The 16,927-nt window shown below is 35.0% G+C and overlaps 1 protein-coding gene and 1 pseudogene across 1 annotated transcript; both read left to right on the top strand.

The window, feature by feature from the left end:
- The first annotated feature begins 4,563 nt into the window (after positions 1 to 4,563).
- LOC109187222 (vesicle-associated protein 4-1-like) lies at positions 4,564 to 7,641 on the top strand. Its single transcript, XM_019337366.1, has 7 exons — positions 4,564 to 5,032; positions 5,257 to 5,327; positions 6,061 to 6,142; positions 6,265 to 6,383; positions 6,673 to 6,750; positions 6,875 to 6,994; positions 7,151 to 7,641. The coding sequence occupies exons 1-7, from the start codon at positions 4,768 to 4,770 to the stop codon at positions 7,259 to 7,261; spliced, it is 846 nt and encodes a 281-aa protein (XP_019192911.1). The 5' UTR covers positions 4,564 to 4,767; the 3' UTR covers positions 7,262 to 7,641.
- A 7,486-nt stretch (positions 7,642 to 15,127) lies between these two features.
- LOC109187317 lies at positions 15,128 to 15,739 on the top strand (annotated as a pseudogene).
- Positions 15,740 to 16,927: the final 1,188 nt, after the last annotated feature.

The raw sequence follows: 16,927 nt of genomic DNA on the forward strand, positions 1-16,927 counted from the left end.
AGTAAGCATAAGACCTTTTAGAACCTTTGGTTACAATAAAGGTACCATACTCGTCTCTAAGGATATAGCCAAAGCCCATCTTCGCCCGGGCTCTGCCCATTGCTGCATCAACATTAAGTTTCAAGAAGCCCCGCTGAGGAGGTAACCATCTGGAATGATTATGCTTGTCCCTGGAGCTATTACTCCGGTTGGAATTACCTGCTTCTCTCCCGCAACTGTTATTTAATTTGAAAGTGAATTGAAATTGTATGGATGTAAAGAAAATAATGAGATAATTGCAAATTTGATAATGTGCGAGTAGACTCCACTTTTAAAAGTAAGATAAACTTGCATGAATAAGGATATGTCAGAAGTTAGTATATACCTATACTAAGTGTTAGTGCCTAGATTGTAATACTCTATTCGAGATGAAAAAAGGACTAATGTAGATGTATATTTACCATCTCATCGTATAATATATCATATCATCAATGTTATGTCAACTCACGTTCAATAAAATATAAACAATTCGCCGTACCTACATTGTGATTTGATGACATAATTGTTATTTTATATAATAAAAGTATCAAGTAGAAGTGCAATGAAGGTTAACATATTTTTTGAACAGACATCAATCTTCTCCCGTAATGTTCCTTTTGGGTTTAGCAGTTTTGTCGGACCCATAATGCTTAAGAATTGCAGGTTTCGATTCAGCCCAATTTGTTAGTATTGGCAATTTATATCTTATACCACAGCGCGCGTTGCACTATGCGCCCAGATGCAAAATGACGTCGTTTTAATTTTTTTTTTTTTTTTGAAATTTCCCGCCCCAGTGAATGGCAGTAGTTTTTTTTTTAAAAAAAAAAAACCGCTGTTCAAGAATGTACATAATTTTATACTAGAATACACATAATGTTATACATGAATGTACATAATTATATAACAAAATATACATACTCTTTTTAAAAAATAATACACATAATCTAACATAATACATAATAAACATAAACTTTTAACATAATACACATCAACTCTTAACATAATACACACAAATTTTCTGATTCGGATGTACATAATTGTATAAAAAGAATGTACATAATTGTATAAAAAATACACATAACTGTATGAACCAATACACATAACGTTGTGAACAAATACACATAATGTTGTAAACAAATACACATAATCTCAGCAACTTCCTACCGCGCCTCCCAACACTATCCCAAAACGACGTTGTTTTGGGAGGCGCGCGGCGCACAGTGCTATATGCGCCGTGGTGTAGGATATAACGATTGGTTAGTATTGGATAGGTGTATTTGGGCCTCATCCCAATATGTTTATTGGAAAACCGAGGGTTTTTTTTTTTTTTTTTTTTTTTTTTTTTTTTTTTACAACCAGAAGAAGATAAAAATGGGAACGTTATGTTGTGTAACTGTGTACACCATGTAAAGTGCGCACGGTTCCAATCTATACTGTAGATTCATAATTTCTATACTGTAAATTCATAAAATTTATATTGTAGATTCATAATTTTTAAACCGTAAATTCATAATTTAAATACAATAGATTCATAATTTCTATACAGTAGATTCATAATTTCTATACTGCAGATTCATAATATATGTACTGTAGATTCATAATTTCTAAACTATATAGTTATCAAATTATGAACATATAGTTCTGTGATTTGTGAATACAGAGTTCAACAATTGGGAATATGAACATCGAAAATTATGAACATATAGCTCTATAATTATGAACATATATTTATAAAATTATGAACATATAGTTCTATCACATGTTCACAAATCTAATACTGTAGATTCATAATTTCTATACAGTATATTCATAATTTCTAAATTGTGCAATTGCGAAGAGAGAATCGAATGTTTGAATGCGAAAGAAAACCGCCTAACGCCATTAACGACAACGAAAAATGATTTTTTTTTTTAATGGCACGACATCATTTTGCAACAGTGTACACCATGCATGGTGTACACGGTTGTACGACAAAATTTGTCATAAAATGCTGTAACACACAATAGAAATTATAAAAATTTCCAAAGATATTTTGATCAAATTGTATAACTGTGACTTTTTTAAATTAGAGATCACAAATTTAAATTTTAGTGGGAAGAGTGACCTAGGTAAAAATACGGAGTATATTGTCTTTTTAGAGTTGGGTATTTAAACCGAACAATAATTTTAGCATAGTGCATTGTCAAAAAGGGTGTGCGCCATGATGCCTTTTCAAATCGGTCGCCACTTAATAATGATTCTAATTCTTTTTATCGAGTATAGCAAATAAAAATACAGTGAACTAGTTTGTTGTCAAATTTTACGTGGACGGATTGATACTCTTTTTAAAAAAATAGAATTTCTTTATTGCAATTACTCTATATTATTACAGTGATGATAATAAATGGTGAAAATTACAGGAGGGGCATATATGGGGAAAGAGAGAGATCATCTGGATTGGGGAGTATCTTGGAATAAACAAATGGCCATTTGTTGTACCCCGTAGACTGTAGTGTCTGAGAATAATATAATTCCTTCTTTTGAAACAAAAAAGTATAGAATTTTGGCACATCTATTATCTATATCTAATCACATACTTTAGTCTTTAGGCGTGACACTTATCCGGCCTTTTTATGGAGAAAGCTATTATGGAGAAAGCTCTTTTTTTTTTTTTTTTTTTTTTTTTTTTCCTTTGAAGAAAGGCATTCATTAATTCATATACCAAGTTACCAACTGAGAATATCAAAAATAAACAGAGGGGGAATGGAAAATCATTCCTTACCATCAACCAAAGAAAAAACATGTTTAGCTAAAGCTTGAACAACTCAATTCACTCATTCACATATCATTTAACAAAAAAGAATTCAAGGGCAGATAAGATAAAGTACTCGCTAAATCTTTTATATAACTAAAATTCAAACCAGATGCAAATGGGGGAATTCATAATTGATGTGTCAAATGTTGGGGGTACGGACATATTAGTAGTTCTGTAGCTTGTGGCGTTTGAAACTAGACCAATGTGATCACCCTAGTTAGTTTTGAGGTCGGTAAACAAAAACGAGGTAACCTAGAGTGTCTAAAGTGGGAAAATATCTAAAGTCTCTCTTACTAGTAATTAATGTGCCTTTTATAGGTGAGACGGGGTGGACATACATATCGGGCTATCAGCATGTCTCACACATTTTGGATGTAGGTTGGGCGATCATAATTATCATGCCAAGTGTTTAGATGAGACTGGAATGTGATACGATCTAATCGTTCTGCATGGGGAGTACCTTTGAGGTGATTGTGGAGAAAAAAGCTTAGCGATCGGTCATGTTAATGGGCTTCCTAGTCAAATCTAATCGGGAACAGTTGATACATCACGAGTTGACACGGAGTCTACCGAGCTCTTATTCATATCAGGAACGCTGGTCGGGAGATGAGTTTAACAACGCCGGAGATGATCAGTTTCGACCGATCTTGTACTGATTAACTCGATCATGCTCGTATATTCTCTATCAAGAATGAAGTCTCATCTTGGTCTTTTCTTATTTACATCATTTTCATTTTAATTCCACCTATCACCAAATTAAATTCCTTCATTTATCATTTATAGAAAAAAGTATCAAGTAAGTAAGTCTTTTAAATTCATAAAAATAGTGTAGTTAAACTTTCTAACTAAAAAATACGTCATTTAAACCCATTGAAGTAATAAAAAAAAAAAAGGTGTAATTGAGTCTTAATTTGACTTATTCAACAAGTTATTATCGATTTCGGTGTTACCTAGACTTCCATATGTGTTTTTTTTAATGCGACAATGATTTGACATTTGATCGGTTGGTGACTTGACATAAATGAAAATTAAATAATTTTTTTAAAAAAATTTAAAAATAACAAACGGAAATTGTTGTTGCTGTTCTCTGTCCAATGCCAACTTCAGGGTTTGGCTCGAGGTCTTTTGACCTGGGCTAGGGGGTTGGGTTGACCCCATACACTTAGTCGGAACGAAACCCTATTTTTTTTTTTTTTTTTTGGATGTTACTGACTCTATTACATAGACTTAATGAAGCACAAAGAGTCAACGTCGCCTCCACTAAAGCTCAATCTCATGACTTCCTACATTGGGAGAGGTCATTACCTGCCATCTGAGCACAAGGTGCTTGACGCATGCATTTGTTTTAATACACACAAAATAAGGAATTCCTAAAGAAAATATTGCATTAATCTAAGTTAAATACTGCCAATAACAAAGGTTGAACGCCTCTCACAGCTTTTAAAAACAACAAAAGTTAAACATCTCCCAAAGTTTAAACTAAAAGTATACAAATTAGCCATGATCATAGTGAGCAGTGGATTTAACTTGCGCTTTTTTGTAAAAATGTATGATGAGTGGTGATTCAATTTGCAATATTAATTAATCTTAATCAAGAAGTCGTTATATTGCATCTAAAAGTGACGATTTGGGTCTTGTGAATTATCCTCACATCCTAATTTTAATTTCATATTATAGTGAAGGAAGAGTCATTGTCAACCTTCACCCCTTTAAACCTCAGCAATAATAAAAATAGAAAAGAAGAAGCCATACTATACAAATTTGATTGGAATGCATTAGGGAGAGAGAAAAGAAAAAAAAAAAAAAAACAAAAAAACAAAATTCATTCCATTACCAGTTACCACCAATGTACAGACAGGATCCAATTGCTGCATTTAAGAACCCCCACCCACGCTTACAAAAAACGAACAAACAGCCGAGAAAACCACTTTGACGGATCGGAGAAAAAAAAAAACATGGCAGTTGCAAGCGAGAAATTGGTGCCGGAGGGAAAAGTTTGGACTCTATACAAACTGCCATTTTGGCATTCAACCAATTCTGCAGCTTCTTCTTCTTCTTCTTCTTTCAGGAAGCAGCACGATAATGTCTTGGCAGGTGATCATCAGCCCAGTATTCTTCACAACACCGCCACTTCTAAAGTCTCTTCCATGAGCATCAAGTCTTTTCTTCCCACTCGTCGCAGGCTCAGTCTTGATCCCTCCAACAAGCTCTATTTTCCCTGTAAGTTTTGCACTTTATTTCCCAATTCATACTTTTTTTTTTCTTTTGTATGTTAGTTAGTTTGATCTGTCTTAATTCTCAAATTCCTCTTCTTCCCACTGTAGATACACCCTTAACCCAGTTTTGTGTTTTAGACTAAAATGCCCCACATAGATTATTATGTCATTCTTAAACCCTCTGGACTATATTATATTAATCTCTTTTGCAAACATGACCTTATGAAGATGAACCTGGGAAACAAGTCAGGAGTGCAATCAAAATCAAGAATGTCACCAAGGCTCATGTTGCCTTTAAGGTATGAGAAAAACTTAAGGCATTGTTTTTCATCATACTTTGGGTAATTCCAGTTTAGTGGTCACATTTGTTTTATCTTGTGTTTTGTGGCTAAACACTACTTGTCTGATTTGCTAAAGAATTGTCTGCTTTGGGAAGGAATGATAAAGTAATTGAAATAGATCACATGATTTAATAGCATAGGCCCATTTATGGCAAAACTTTTTCGTTTATTAGCATTGGTTGGAGAAAGAAAAAAACCATCAACCTGTGGTTTTTGTTGCTTCTGATATAAAAATTAAAGATAATGAGTGGTGCCCAGTGGACAACAATAATGATTTTGTGGACTCAGCTAGTGCAGGATGTTGAAGTTGTGCCCAGCAATTTATCATATTTGGTGTTATAGTGGTATTGTTAAATTCAATGGATTTATGCAGTCTCCACATAATGCTCCATGACTGGTCCTAATTAAACAAAAAAGATTGATTGTTCTATCCTGAAAAAGTTCCAGTGCGTTCCAGCTAATGGTGATTGGTGAACTTAGCGAATTTATCCAATCAATTCTAGCGTAGTGCGTACCTTCTGGCTAATATGCTATGCAATACGAATATATGATCCTATATTTTCCTTTTCCCACTTTCATTCTTTACTGCTGCAATTTTTGCTTTAATCCTCTTATGTATGCATACAATAAAACTGATCACTATTGTGTATAAACGCTTCTTTTTTTTTTTTTTTTTTTCGTTCAATTCAAGTTCCAAACGACTGCACCAAAAAGTTGTTACATGCGTCCACCAGGGGGTATACTTGCTCCCGATGAAAGTATTATTGCTACAGGTACTGACATCGTTGTTCTCTTTCCTTTTCTATGTATAGAGCGTTTTTTGACTTTGCTCACCAAAATGGGTAGTCTTGTACTGTGCTGCATTTCATGATTTCGACGGATTGATTATTTACAGTTTTCAAATTTGTGGAGCCTCCTGAGAATAATGAGAAACCAGTTGGTATGAAGAGCAGCGTGAAGTTCAAGATCATGAGCCTAAAAGTAAAAGGGGATATGGACTACGCTGCAGAGCTGGTAAATAATGTGATCCTATATTGTTTATGCGTAATCATGGTTATAATTACGAAACAGCTGTCTAGTGCGTTCACACAAGAGCCATGTGCACTCGATTTAACCCCTTAATTCACTTACAGACATAATGGGGGGTGGATGTGTAAAGAAAATTCAATGATTTCTAGCGTGTAGTTCATGTAATTATATTGATTTCAATGCCCAAATTTCTTTGGTCTGCTTACAAAAAATGCATATAATTGATAAAACAATGTACATATTGACATTTTAGTTAACCATCCATTTTACGCAGTTTGATGAACAAAAGGATGAGGTAGCAGTTGAACAGATACTAAGAGTAATCTTCCTTGACGCAGAGCATCCTTGCCCTGTAAGTAGGTTTCTTCGTTAATTTTTCTGGAGAAGTCGAGAATATATTTATACTCTGCCATTTGCTCCCGTAATCTGTTCTATATATGTTGCATTTTTCTAACCTTATGTGTGCATCTTTCAAGGCATTAGAGAAACTTAATCATCAACTGGCTGAGGCAGAGGCGGAGCTTGAAGCACGCAAAAAGCCACCACAAGACAATGGTCCCAAAATAGTTGGAGAAGGTCATGTTATAGATGAATGGGTAAGTCATGGCCTTTGGCATTGGGTTGGATCTGATACCAACTAAAAGTCTGAGCTTATAGTTGGATTGCGCATTTATGTTTATATATTATATATATGCTCTGCTCAACAAAGAGCTTCATCATTTGATCTTCAAGAAATTGTCTTTCCATTGCAGAAAGAAAGGAGGGAAAGATATCTAGCTCGACAACAGGTTGATGATGGGATGATTTCTACTGGAAATGTATACAAAGCTTATTTTGCTTTGGCAGAGAAAGCCATCCCTTAACATGATATCAGAACCAGTCTAATGCATGCCTTTAAGGTGTATATATAACTTTGCATCATTTCTCTGGCACAACTATGAACATTTAAAGTGATTCCATGTTTGAAGCCAATCTGGATTTGATGTTGAAGGGAGCTTTTGTTGTCATGGTATCATTGCTACTGATTAACATTGTATGATTTTGTCCTCCATTTTTGTATAAGGTAAGGATTATACATTCACAGTAGAGGAATGGTTTATTTTTGTCAAAAAAGTGAAGTCTCTTTCTGATATTTGGTGAACAATATTATACTTTATAAGGGCCAAGTGGCAATATTTACTCTAGTTAAAGGTGTAGGTGGGCACCCTTCTTCAATGATAAGCTATTATGCTGCTTTTCTTTCCATGGTTTGATAATTGATACCATTTGACAAGTACTTATTGACTAAAATGAAATTTATATTTTTCGTCCCATAATTATAATAAAATTACTTAATGGGTATTCTGATAATTAAATTGGTCTTCATTGTTCAGCATTTGTAATAATTCATAATTTCATATTTTTGTTATCAATATATCATTATCCTTACTTTCTCATCATATTTTATTGATTATTATTTTCCGTTTTAATTCACAATTTTTCACCCAATAACTAATTGAACTACCCATATACGTATTATTTCCTATTCTTTCTTCCTATTCTTTCCATTTAACTATTCTCCCAATTGTTCATACATAACTCTTGTTAAGGCATATTGAATTGGTATAATTTTTACCAACGATTATTATTATTATTATTATTATTATTATTATTATTATTATTATTATTATTATTATTATTATTATTATTATTAAAAATGGTCAAATAAACCTCTAAACTTTACCTTAAGGGGTGTTTGGTTCAGGTCATCTGAGATTACCTAGGTAATCTGAGTCTGGTAATGTTGTATGACTTTGTTTGATTCAAGTTATGAGATTACCAGGTAATGTTATATTACTTGAAAGCTGATGTGGCGGGAATGTTTTAAGGTAATGTGATTACCCTCATTTTCTTAGGTAATCTTAGATTACCTTGATTTATTCCAACATTGTCATTGTTAACTATTCCTTATAATAATAATAATAATAATAATAATAATAATAATAATAATAATAATAATTGATGGGGTGTGAACCCCGTGGGCTCGGGGCCCAAGAAGAAAAGAAATCAAGCCCAAGAAGAAAAGAGAAGCCCAAGAGAAAATGGAGTAAGCCCAAAAAAGATACGAGCCAAACCGAGGAGTCGGCTCAACCCGGGGTCGGCTCGACCCGGAAGTCGGCACAAGTAGAAGGTCGGCCTAAACTAGCCGTTATTCTTACATTATCATCCATGAAACCTATTTACTACCCTATTATTACCTAATTATTACCCTACTTACTAACTAGCCGTTAGCCTCTTTATCAACCAACTTAATACCCATAACCCCCTAATTATCACCCATCAATACCCTACTAAATGGTCCAACAGACACTTTTAGGATGGGCTGGCTATAAAAAGGAGAAGAAGAGCACAAGGAGGGGGATTCCAATCATTCATCTACATGTGGGAGGACTCTCCCAAGTACTATCCTACCACTCACTATTCTTTCATCCTCAAGAAGACTCCATCACTCTACCAAAGAGAATGCACTCTTCCACAACCACTCTCCACTCATCTAAGCAAGAAGACCACATGAAGAAGACTCCATATGAGAAGGCTCCACCACTCTTCCACGCATGAAGAAGACTCCCTCTCAATTTACAAAGTATAGTAGCTCTATTTCTTCACAACATCATATACACAAAATAGCCCTACTATATGTACAAAGACACCTCCAAAAAGGCCTGTGATTTTCCTTTCGGTTTTCACGTACAAAAGCATTGAGTTATATTTTTTCTACTTATTTTTCTATAAGCCGCATTGTGAACGGTGAATCGACCAATCACGGTTGTGTTGGACCTCCCTAGCCCAAAAAACCCCAAAACCAATAATAATAAATGATTACCTAATTATAATAATCCTTATATAATTAGGTAATTGGTTTTACAAAAAAGGTAATATTATATTCCACACGCCAAACCAAACACATATAAGGTAATCTTATATTCCCAAAATCTCACATTACCTTCTTGGAGGTAATCCTATTACTTGGGGTAATCCAAGATTCCGTGAACCAAACGCTCCCTAAAAGTTAATTAGGTTCTTAAACTTTTAAAAAGTGTAAATACACCCTTTAACATGTCATATTGAGCCAATGAAGTCCAAGAACTGATAAATGACCTGCTATTACAGGTCATTTCGGATTCTGTATTATCTCCGATGAAAATCCGACGACCAGCATTGGTTAAACCGTCGCTAGTCACCGGATTTTTGTCGGGGGAAATACCGGAACCAAATGACATGCAATAGCAGGTCATTTACCGGTTCTTGAACTTCATTATCTCAATATAACATGTTAAAGAGTATAATTACACTTTTAAAAGTTTAGGGACCTAATTGACCCTTTTCATTATTATTATTATTATTATTATTATTATTATTATTATTATTATTATTGAGCAATAAAGTTGAAATAAATTGTGTGATTAATAGTATGTGTAGATGCTTCTCACGAGAAAATGGATGGACAACATAGTAAGTAATTTCATTTGGATGTACATATCTACATATACAATGTCTACGTGTCTAAGAACTTTTGATGAAAACTAATCATTTGCTAGCTGCTGCCTTTGCTCAGAATTGGCGACTTATATGATAGTTTTAATGATAAGACAATTAATTTAATAATTTCGATAAAATTAAGAAAGTAATTTCATTAATTGGAACTAAATAAACTGATGTATTAGTTGGAAATGAGAAAGTGGTCTGGTTTTTTGTGGTTGTTTTCATTAAATTAATTAAGTGTGGTTGTTTTCATTTTCATTAAATTAATTGATCTCATCTCTTAATTGCAGGATCTCAATATACCTTATTATAATTAGATTTGGTAATTAGATCATATCTGTACTAACTTAATTTATTTAATAAAAAAGGTAATAAATGAGAGAGAGAGAGAAAGGTCGTTTTCAGAAGATGTATCCACGATGAATACAATAGTGTAAGGTCCCATTCAATCAGCCATCATGGTTTCTTTAATAATTATGTTTTCCATTACTTAAAAAAGCTGATTAGGAATTTAAACATTTTTTTTATAAAATGAAAAATAACATTATTACATCTGACAAGAAATCTCTTCTTCTAAAATGTTGAATCCATATCTCCAAAGACAGCCCATACCCCAGCTTTGGCGGTTCGACATAACATTTGAGAGAATATAAATTTTGATGACTCAATGACCCGACAGGTATGACCAAATGTCGGTGTGCACAAAGAAGAATTTGTCCACTTTAAACATAATTCCTACACTACCACCACTAAGATTTAAACATTGATCTCTTCTTCTAAATACTGCAATAATTGAGTTAAGCCCGTACATGTTGTGATGATAAAATCAGTTGTGATAACTTAAATTTATACACTAAATAAACATTACTTTTGTCTAATAATATATAAATTACACCAAAAAATAAGACAATTTGTATTAAAAACATCTTGTACTAGAGATTTGATCGAAATAACATTGAACAGAATCACACGTTAATTTCGAATTCTCATAAAATTTAGTGCATTAGTACTAGTATGATCCTATCAGAATCTCATACATGTTTTTGTATTAACAACTGGAGTTTTTGTTGTCATATAAAAAAAAAAAAATCTTTGTATATAATCATTTTTAAATTGTGATAATTACATTAAATTTAAATTAATTATTTCAGGTAAAGTAGGTGAGTCATTGCCCGGGTCATGCTCCGCCAGTGTTGACTCGTTCACGTGAAGACGAACAGATTCCCACGTGACGTGGGGTCCACAGCGCATATAACGACAAAGGACCCAGGGAAACCGACAGGCAAAACGGTAATTATTGAATGAATGAAGGGTATGCTCGTAGTGGAGTGTGGGACCCAGTGAGGGTAGGAACCTGTTTGCTTAGATGTGATGACTCATGGAATGCCCGTTCGGATAAGCATGCCACCTGTCCCGCACTTTTTTATCCAAGGTCCAGGCAAAGGTGTCAATTTTTCTCGCAAAAAGAGAAAATAGTCGAAAAAATCCAAAATACCGTGAGAATATGACGAGAAACGAATCTTTTCTGTGTTTGTACACAATCGACAACTCCAAACGTGCCCCATAGTTTGGCACCACGCGCCAGTCATCTCTCAAAACCGCCCCCGGTTTCTGGTTTCCGGATTTCCTGTTTCCTGTGTTGGTCCTTCTATAAATTCGCTCACCACTTCCGCCATTCTCAACAGCTCCGACTGGGTGATCTCTACTGCTTCGAATCGGAACAATCCTTGAAATTTGTAGAACAAGGCTTAAAGGAAAAGAAAAAAAAAACCAGAACAATATGAGTTTGAACCGTGTTTGGGTGGCGGCGGGTGTCGCCTTCGTTAATAACCACTCCGATCAAGGTCAGAAACTGAAGTCTGGCCTCAGATCCCTTCAGCAAACCAAAAAATGCTTTTCTTCTTCTTCTTCTTCTTCTTCTTCATCTTCCGCATCCGATCTCCGGCCTCTTTCCGGCTCCGATCTTGGAGGGTTCGTCGGAAGCGGGAGCGGAGAGGAGCGGATTAGGCAGGCCGATGACTCGCTCAGGCAAGTCATGTACTTCAACTGTTGGGGACAGGGTTAACGAGGCGCGGCGTTTCCAGCCGCTATAAAACAACACAACGGAGTAGTTTGCCGTTGACCGGAACTTGTTACGGCGTTGAAACATCGCCGGCGGTGGGTTGACCCGGACAGAGATGGCTGAAAATGAGCTGAGCCTACAGATCCGGGTGGGCAAAATCGTCAGTTTCTGGAATTGCAACGCTAAATGTAAATTCCTTGTATAGTTTAGTAGAATGTATATATGTCTTTCTTTCTCAAATCAATGAACATAAAGCTATACAAAATGATGGTTGTATCTTTTGTAGTGCATAATAATAATATGTTCTAATGACCAAATCTGAATCATCTAATGCCAATTTCCTGAATTGTTCACTCAAAACTCTCCAGTTTGTATTGATGATAAGATTTTTGTGGCATTGACTTGCAGCCTCAGCCCAGTCTTCCAAATTTAATGAAGAAAATCATTGAGTATAGAAGAATCCTAGGCAAATTTAAGAACATAACCAGATTTATTAGGTTGCTAATTTCTATCCACTAGTGATCAGTGATTCTGTTACTCTGTACTCCTGTAATTCAATTGTATATCATAAGAGGGGAAGAACACCGGCGGGGTGGGACGGGGCCCGCCAAAGCCCCCATCATATGGGGCGGGTTTTTCCATGGGCGTGCTAAAAAGTAAAAAGCATGACAAATACGTTTCGCCGGCATAGGTTTGGAAAAAAATTTAATTTTAAATTTAAATAAATTAATATGAAAAAAATTAGTAAGTATGTATTAAAATAATTTAAACATATAATAATGCATTTATAATTTTATTAAATACAATAATAATTAATAAAGTAATAAATTGTAATAAATAATCAAAAACATAAATTACTAATTTATAAATCAATAACAAATAATTTATATAATGTATTAATTATTAATACACTTTTTCAATATAAATAAATAAATAAACACACACACATATTCAATGATTGGTTTTTTTTTTTTTTTTTTTTTCCTTAGTTCTTTTTTCTTCAATTTTTTAAACCCACCACTTCACATCAGTTATAAGTTATTATTCTTTATTTATTATCATTTCTAATGTCTAATAATGGTTATAATTTAATTACAATTATATTGTAAAATTATAAATTTGTTTTAAAGTAAAATTGAAAACTTTGATATATAAAATATTTATATTTATAATTATAAAAAATATTAGCAGAAATTAAGAAAAACATAAAATGAATGACTAGAGCAACCAGCACACGAAATGCACACGATTTTTTTTTTATTTACTAATATATATATATATATATATATATATATATATATATATATATATATATATTTTTATGTAAACCACAATGTAGTCCGGGTCTTTCTCTGTCCGCGGTCCAGGTTCACCCGGTTCACTCCAAGGGAATCGTCACTTGTAGGAATTGAACTCGAGTTATCCCAAAATTTTCCCTCACAAAAAGAGCTCATTTGCCACTTGAACTACCCTGTTGGGTTACTAGTATTTTTTTTTTTTTTTGATAAAATAAAAGTATTCATTCAATAAAGGTCTAAAGACAACAAAAGAAAGAAAGAGATGGTCAAGCCATTTCCTACCATTAGACAAAGGAAGATCAGCCTTAACATATGAGCGACTCTATTCGGTGATTATTTAACAAACCAGATACACATACATATTTTTTTTTTTGGAAAAATACAAAATAAATTATTAGCATAAAATAGAATCAAATGCACGCGAATACTAGTTGTTAACCTTTCAATTTCTCTGATGACCAAATTAATTGAAAAAAAAAAAAAAAAAAAAAACAAAAAGGAAGTGGATGCCAATTGGCGACCATTCCATACACCCAGCAGACACATGAAATGCATATAGTTATGCTCGTCTCTACACACCAAATTCCTCTCATCCATGTCATCTGTCACTGTTAGTGAAAACCCCCCAATGAGAGTTTCCTACTTAGCCAAACATTGGTGAAAACTACTAATGGTTCTCTAAGCAGGGATCTTTCGATGAGTATTACATGTTCATAATCATATCGATTGATTATCTCAATTGGTTACAACAATAGAGTCCTATAGAAATAGCTAATATAAAAGTCTCATATACAATAGGCTAGGCAAAGTCAACTAAACTACCACCACAAGTCTATTAAGTATACACTATAATATTATTATTATTAACACTTTCCAAGTAAAAAAAAAAAAAAAAAAATCCCAAAAAGAGGTGTTCGAATATATGGTGTCCTTAAAAAAAAAAAAAAAAAAAAAAAAAAAAAAAAAAAAAAAAAACCTATGCTAAAGGGAAGTTTTAATTGGTGCATCTGTAACTCAATTTTATTCCTTAAAAACATGTACCATATTGTCCATGTGAATCTCTAATGAGCGTCGAGCAACTCTGATGGTCTGTTTGGTTCATGGAATAGGCCTAAAATGACATAGCATTCTCAGTAATAGGTCTATTTCGTTGTTTGGTAACCACTTGTATTCTTAGGAACATTATTCTCGGAAATGATCTATTCCCCTTGCAAGGGGAATAAAGATTCTTAGGGGCCTGGTATTAGGCTATTCCTGAATTCTCAGGAATAGTCTAAAGTTTCTATTTCCTATTTTACCCCCACCACCGCCACCATCACCAGCACCACCACCCCAACAGCACCACCGCCACCGCCCATTGCCACCACCAACACCACCGCCGCTACCACCACCATAACATATTTTTATAAGGGTATTTATGTCTTTTAAAACATATTTCATTTATATTCTTTAAATTAACCAAACACTGTAATATAATTTCTAAAGTCTATTCCTTCTGCGAACCAAACAATAGAATACAATTCATATTCTATTCCTTACCTATTCCATTCCTTATGGAATATCATTTCTATTACCTCAAAATTCATTCCGTGAACCAAACGTGCTGTAAGGGTATGTTACATTATTTCTTATACTACTAAATAATAAACATTCAGTATATAAATAAGAGTTAATTCCAGCAATAGTCCTCCAATTATTGTGATTTTCCAAATTTGGTCCTCGTCTTTTAATTTGGACAAAATAAACCCTTGACTATCAAAAGTGTTCCACCATTGGTCCTTCCGTTAACTAAGATTTATATGGACGTTAAGTTAAAGGGTAAAGGGGTCTTTTCCTAGTTATCTTCTTCAATCTCAGTTCGGAGCATCTCGAGAGAGCTCAAGCTATCAACCATGCTGGTCTATCAGGATTTACTAACTGGTGATGAGCTTCTCTCTGACTCATTTTGCAACAAGGAAATTGAGGACGGGGTTCTGTGGGAAGTTGAGAAAGTGGGTGGTCCAGGGAGCAGTTGAAGAGATATTGGGGCAAACCCATCTGCAGAAGGTGGTTATGAGGATGAGGGAGTTGATGACCAAGCTGGTAAGGTGGTCGTCTACATTGTTGACACTTTCAGACTCTAGGAGCAACCTGCCTTTGATAAGAAGCAATTTGTAGCATACATTAAGAAATACATCAAACTGTTGACCCCTAAGCTGGATGCCAAGAAGCAAGAGGTGTTCAAGAAAAACATTGAGGGAGCAACCAAGTTCCTGCTCTCAAAGCGTAGTGACCTGCAATTTTTTGTGGGAGAGAGCATGGCTGATGATAACACTCTTGTGTTTGCTTACTACAAGGATGGTGCCACAGACCCAACATTCTTGTACTTTGCCCATGGTCTCAAGGAAGTTAAGTGCTAGATGATTATTGTGGTGTTCAGTGAACTACAAATTTAAGTTTCTCTATTTGGGTATTTTTGACTCTTAAGAATGATAAAAAAAAAAAAAAAATCTCCAGTGAAGCTAAAAATGGCATCATCCCTTCCACATATTGCAGAGAAAGATAGTGAAATTCTTGATGCTCAAACTCACATATGGAACCACATCTTTAATTCACATTTAGCCGTGATTATTAGTTGGAAAGCAGTATAGCGGTATGTATTAGACCATGAACCACCGTCTCTCTCTCCCTCTTCCACCGACAATCCACCACCTTGAGCCTCTGTCTCTCTTCCGTTCTCTGTCTCTCTCTCGGCCAGCAAAGTAGCAGCGACAGTGGCGGTGACCGGTGCAAGAAGCCCTTCACCGGCGACAGCGCGGAGCAGTGGCGAGCTTCCTTCTCTGACGTAGCAGCTTTTCCGGCAGCAAGAAGGCGTCCTCCATTCCGACGTGAGCATATCAGCGTAGCAGCTTCGTTCTCCTCGGCAGTTTCGGCCTCCAATGAGCTTCGGTAACCTTCTGTTGTAGCAGATCTATTGGCGGCAAGAAGCAGCAGCGGGAGATCTAGCGAAGTTGATGATGATGCTTTCCGGCGGCGTGGCCGCTACAATGGATCCAGCGAAGGCAGGTTCATGCTCTGGTTCCCTCTCAACGTTGCAGCAGTGGTTGGCGACGACGGTAACTAACAGTGGCGGCGGCTGGATCTCCCCGGCGAGTTGCTCTCTCAATGAGCTTCCGGTAACCCCTGTTTTTTCTCGGCGAACAGAGCAGGAGGCAACGACGAACAACTCTTCTCGACGTGCTTTCCGGCGGCGCGGCGGCTACAATGGACACAACAACCACCGTTTCTTCCCGGCATTTGGACCTTTCCGGCAGTGAAGCAGCTGGAAGTATACTGAAACCGTAAAAAAGGATTGAAATTACGGTGGTATAATTTACTTAAGAGATAGCTAATAAAATAACTATTTTATCCTCTATACTAACGCCTAATTAACTGAAAATTAACGGAAGGACTAATGTTGGAACAAATCTGAAAGTCAAGTGTCTTTTTCGTCCAAATTAAAAGACGAGGACCAATTTTGAAAAATCACGATAGTCAGAGGACCATTGCTGGAATTAACTCATATAAATAATATACTTTCAATACACTAAAAATGAACATTTATTAATTTATCTATAGTATAATTTGTAAATGATGCTTTGGGCTTTCTTTTGTAATTATAGATTCTA

Source organism: Ipomoea nil, unplaced genomic scaffold (genome assembly GCF_001879475.1).
Source record: "Ipomoea nil cultivar Tokyo-kokei standard unplaced genomic scaffold, Asagao_1.1 scaffold1421, whole genome shotgun sequence".
Taxonomy (NCBI): Eukaryota; Viridiplantae; Streptophyta; class Magnoliopsida; order Solanales; family Convolvulaceae; genus Ipomoea; species Ipomoea nil.

Coding starts and splice junctions, on each gene's coding strand:
- LOC109187222 (XM_019337366.1), top strand. CDS start 4,768: ATGGCAGTTGCAAGCGAGAAATTGGTGCCGGAGGGAAAAGTTTGGACT. Junction 5,328..6,060: donor AGGCTCATGTTGCCTTTAAG/GTATGAGAAAAA, acceptor GTTCAATTCAAG/TTCCAAACGACTGCACCAAA. Junction 6,143..6,264: donor TGAAAGTATTATTGCTACAG/GTACTGACATCG, acceptor GATTATTTACAG/TTTTCAAATTTGTGGAGCCT.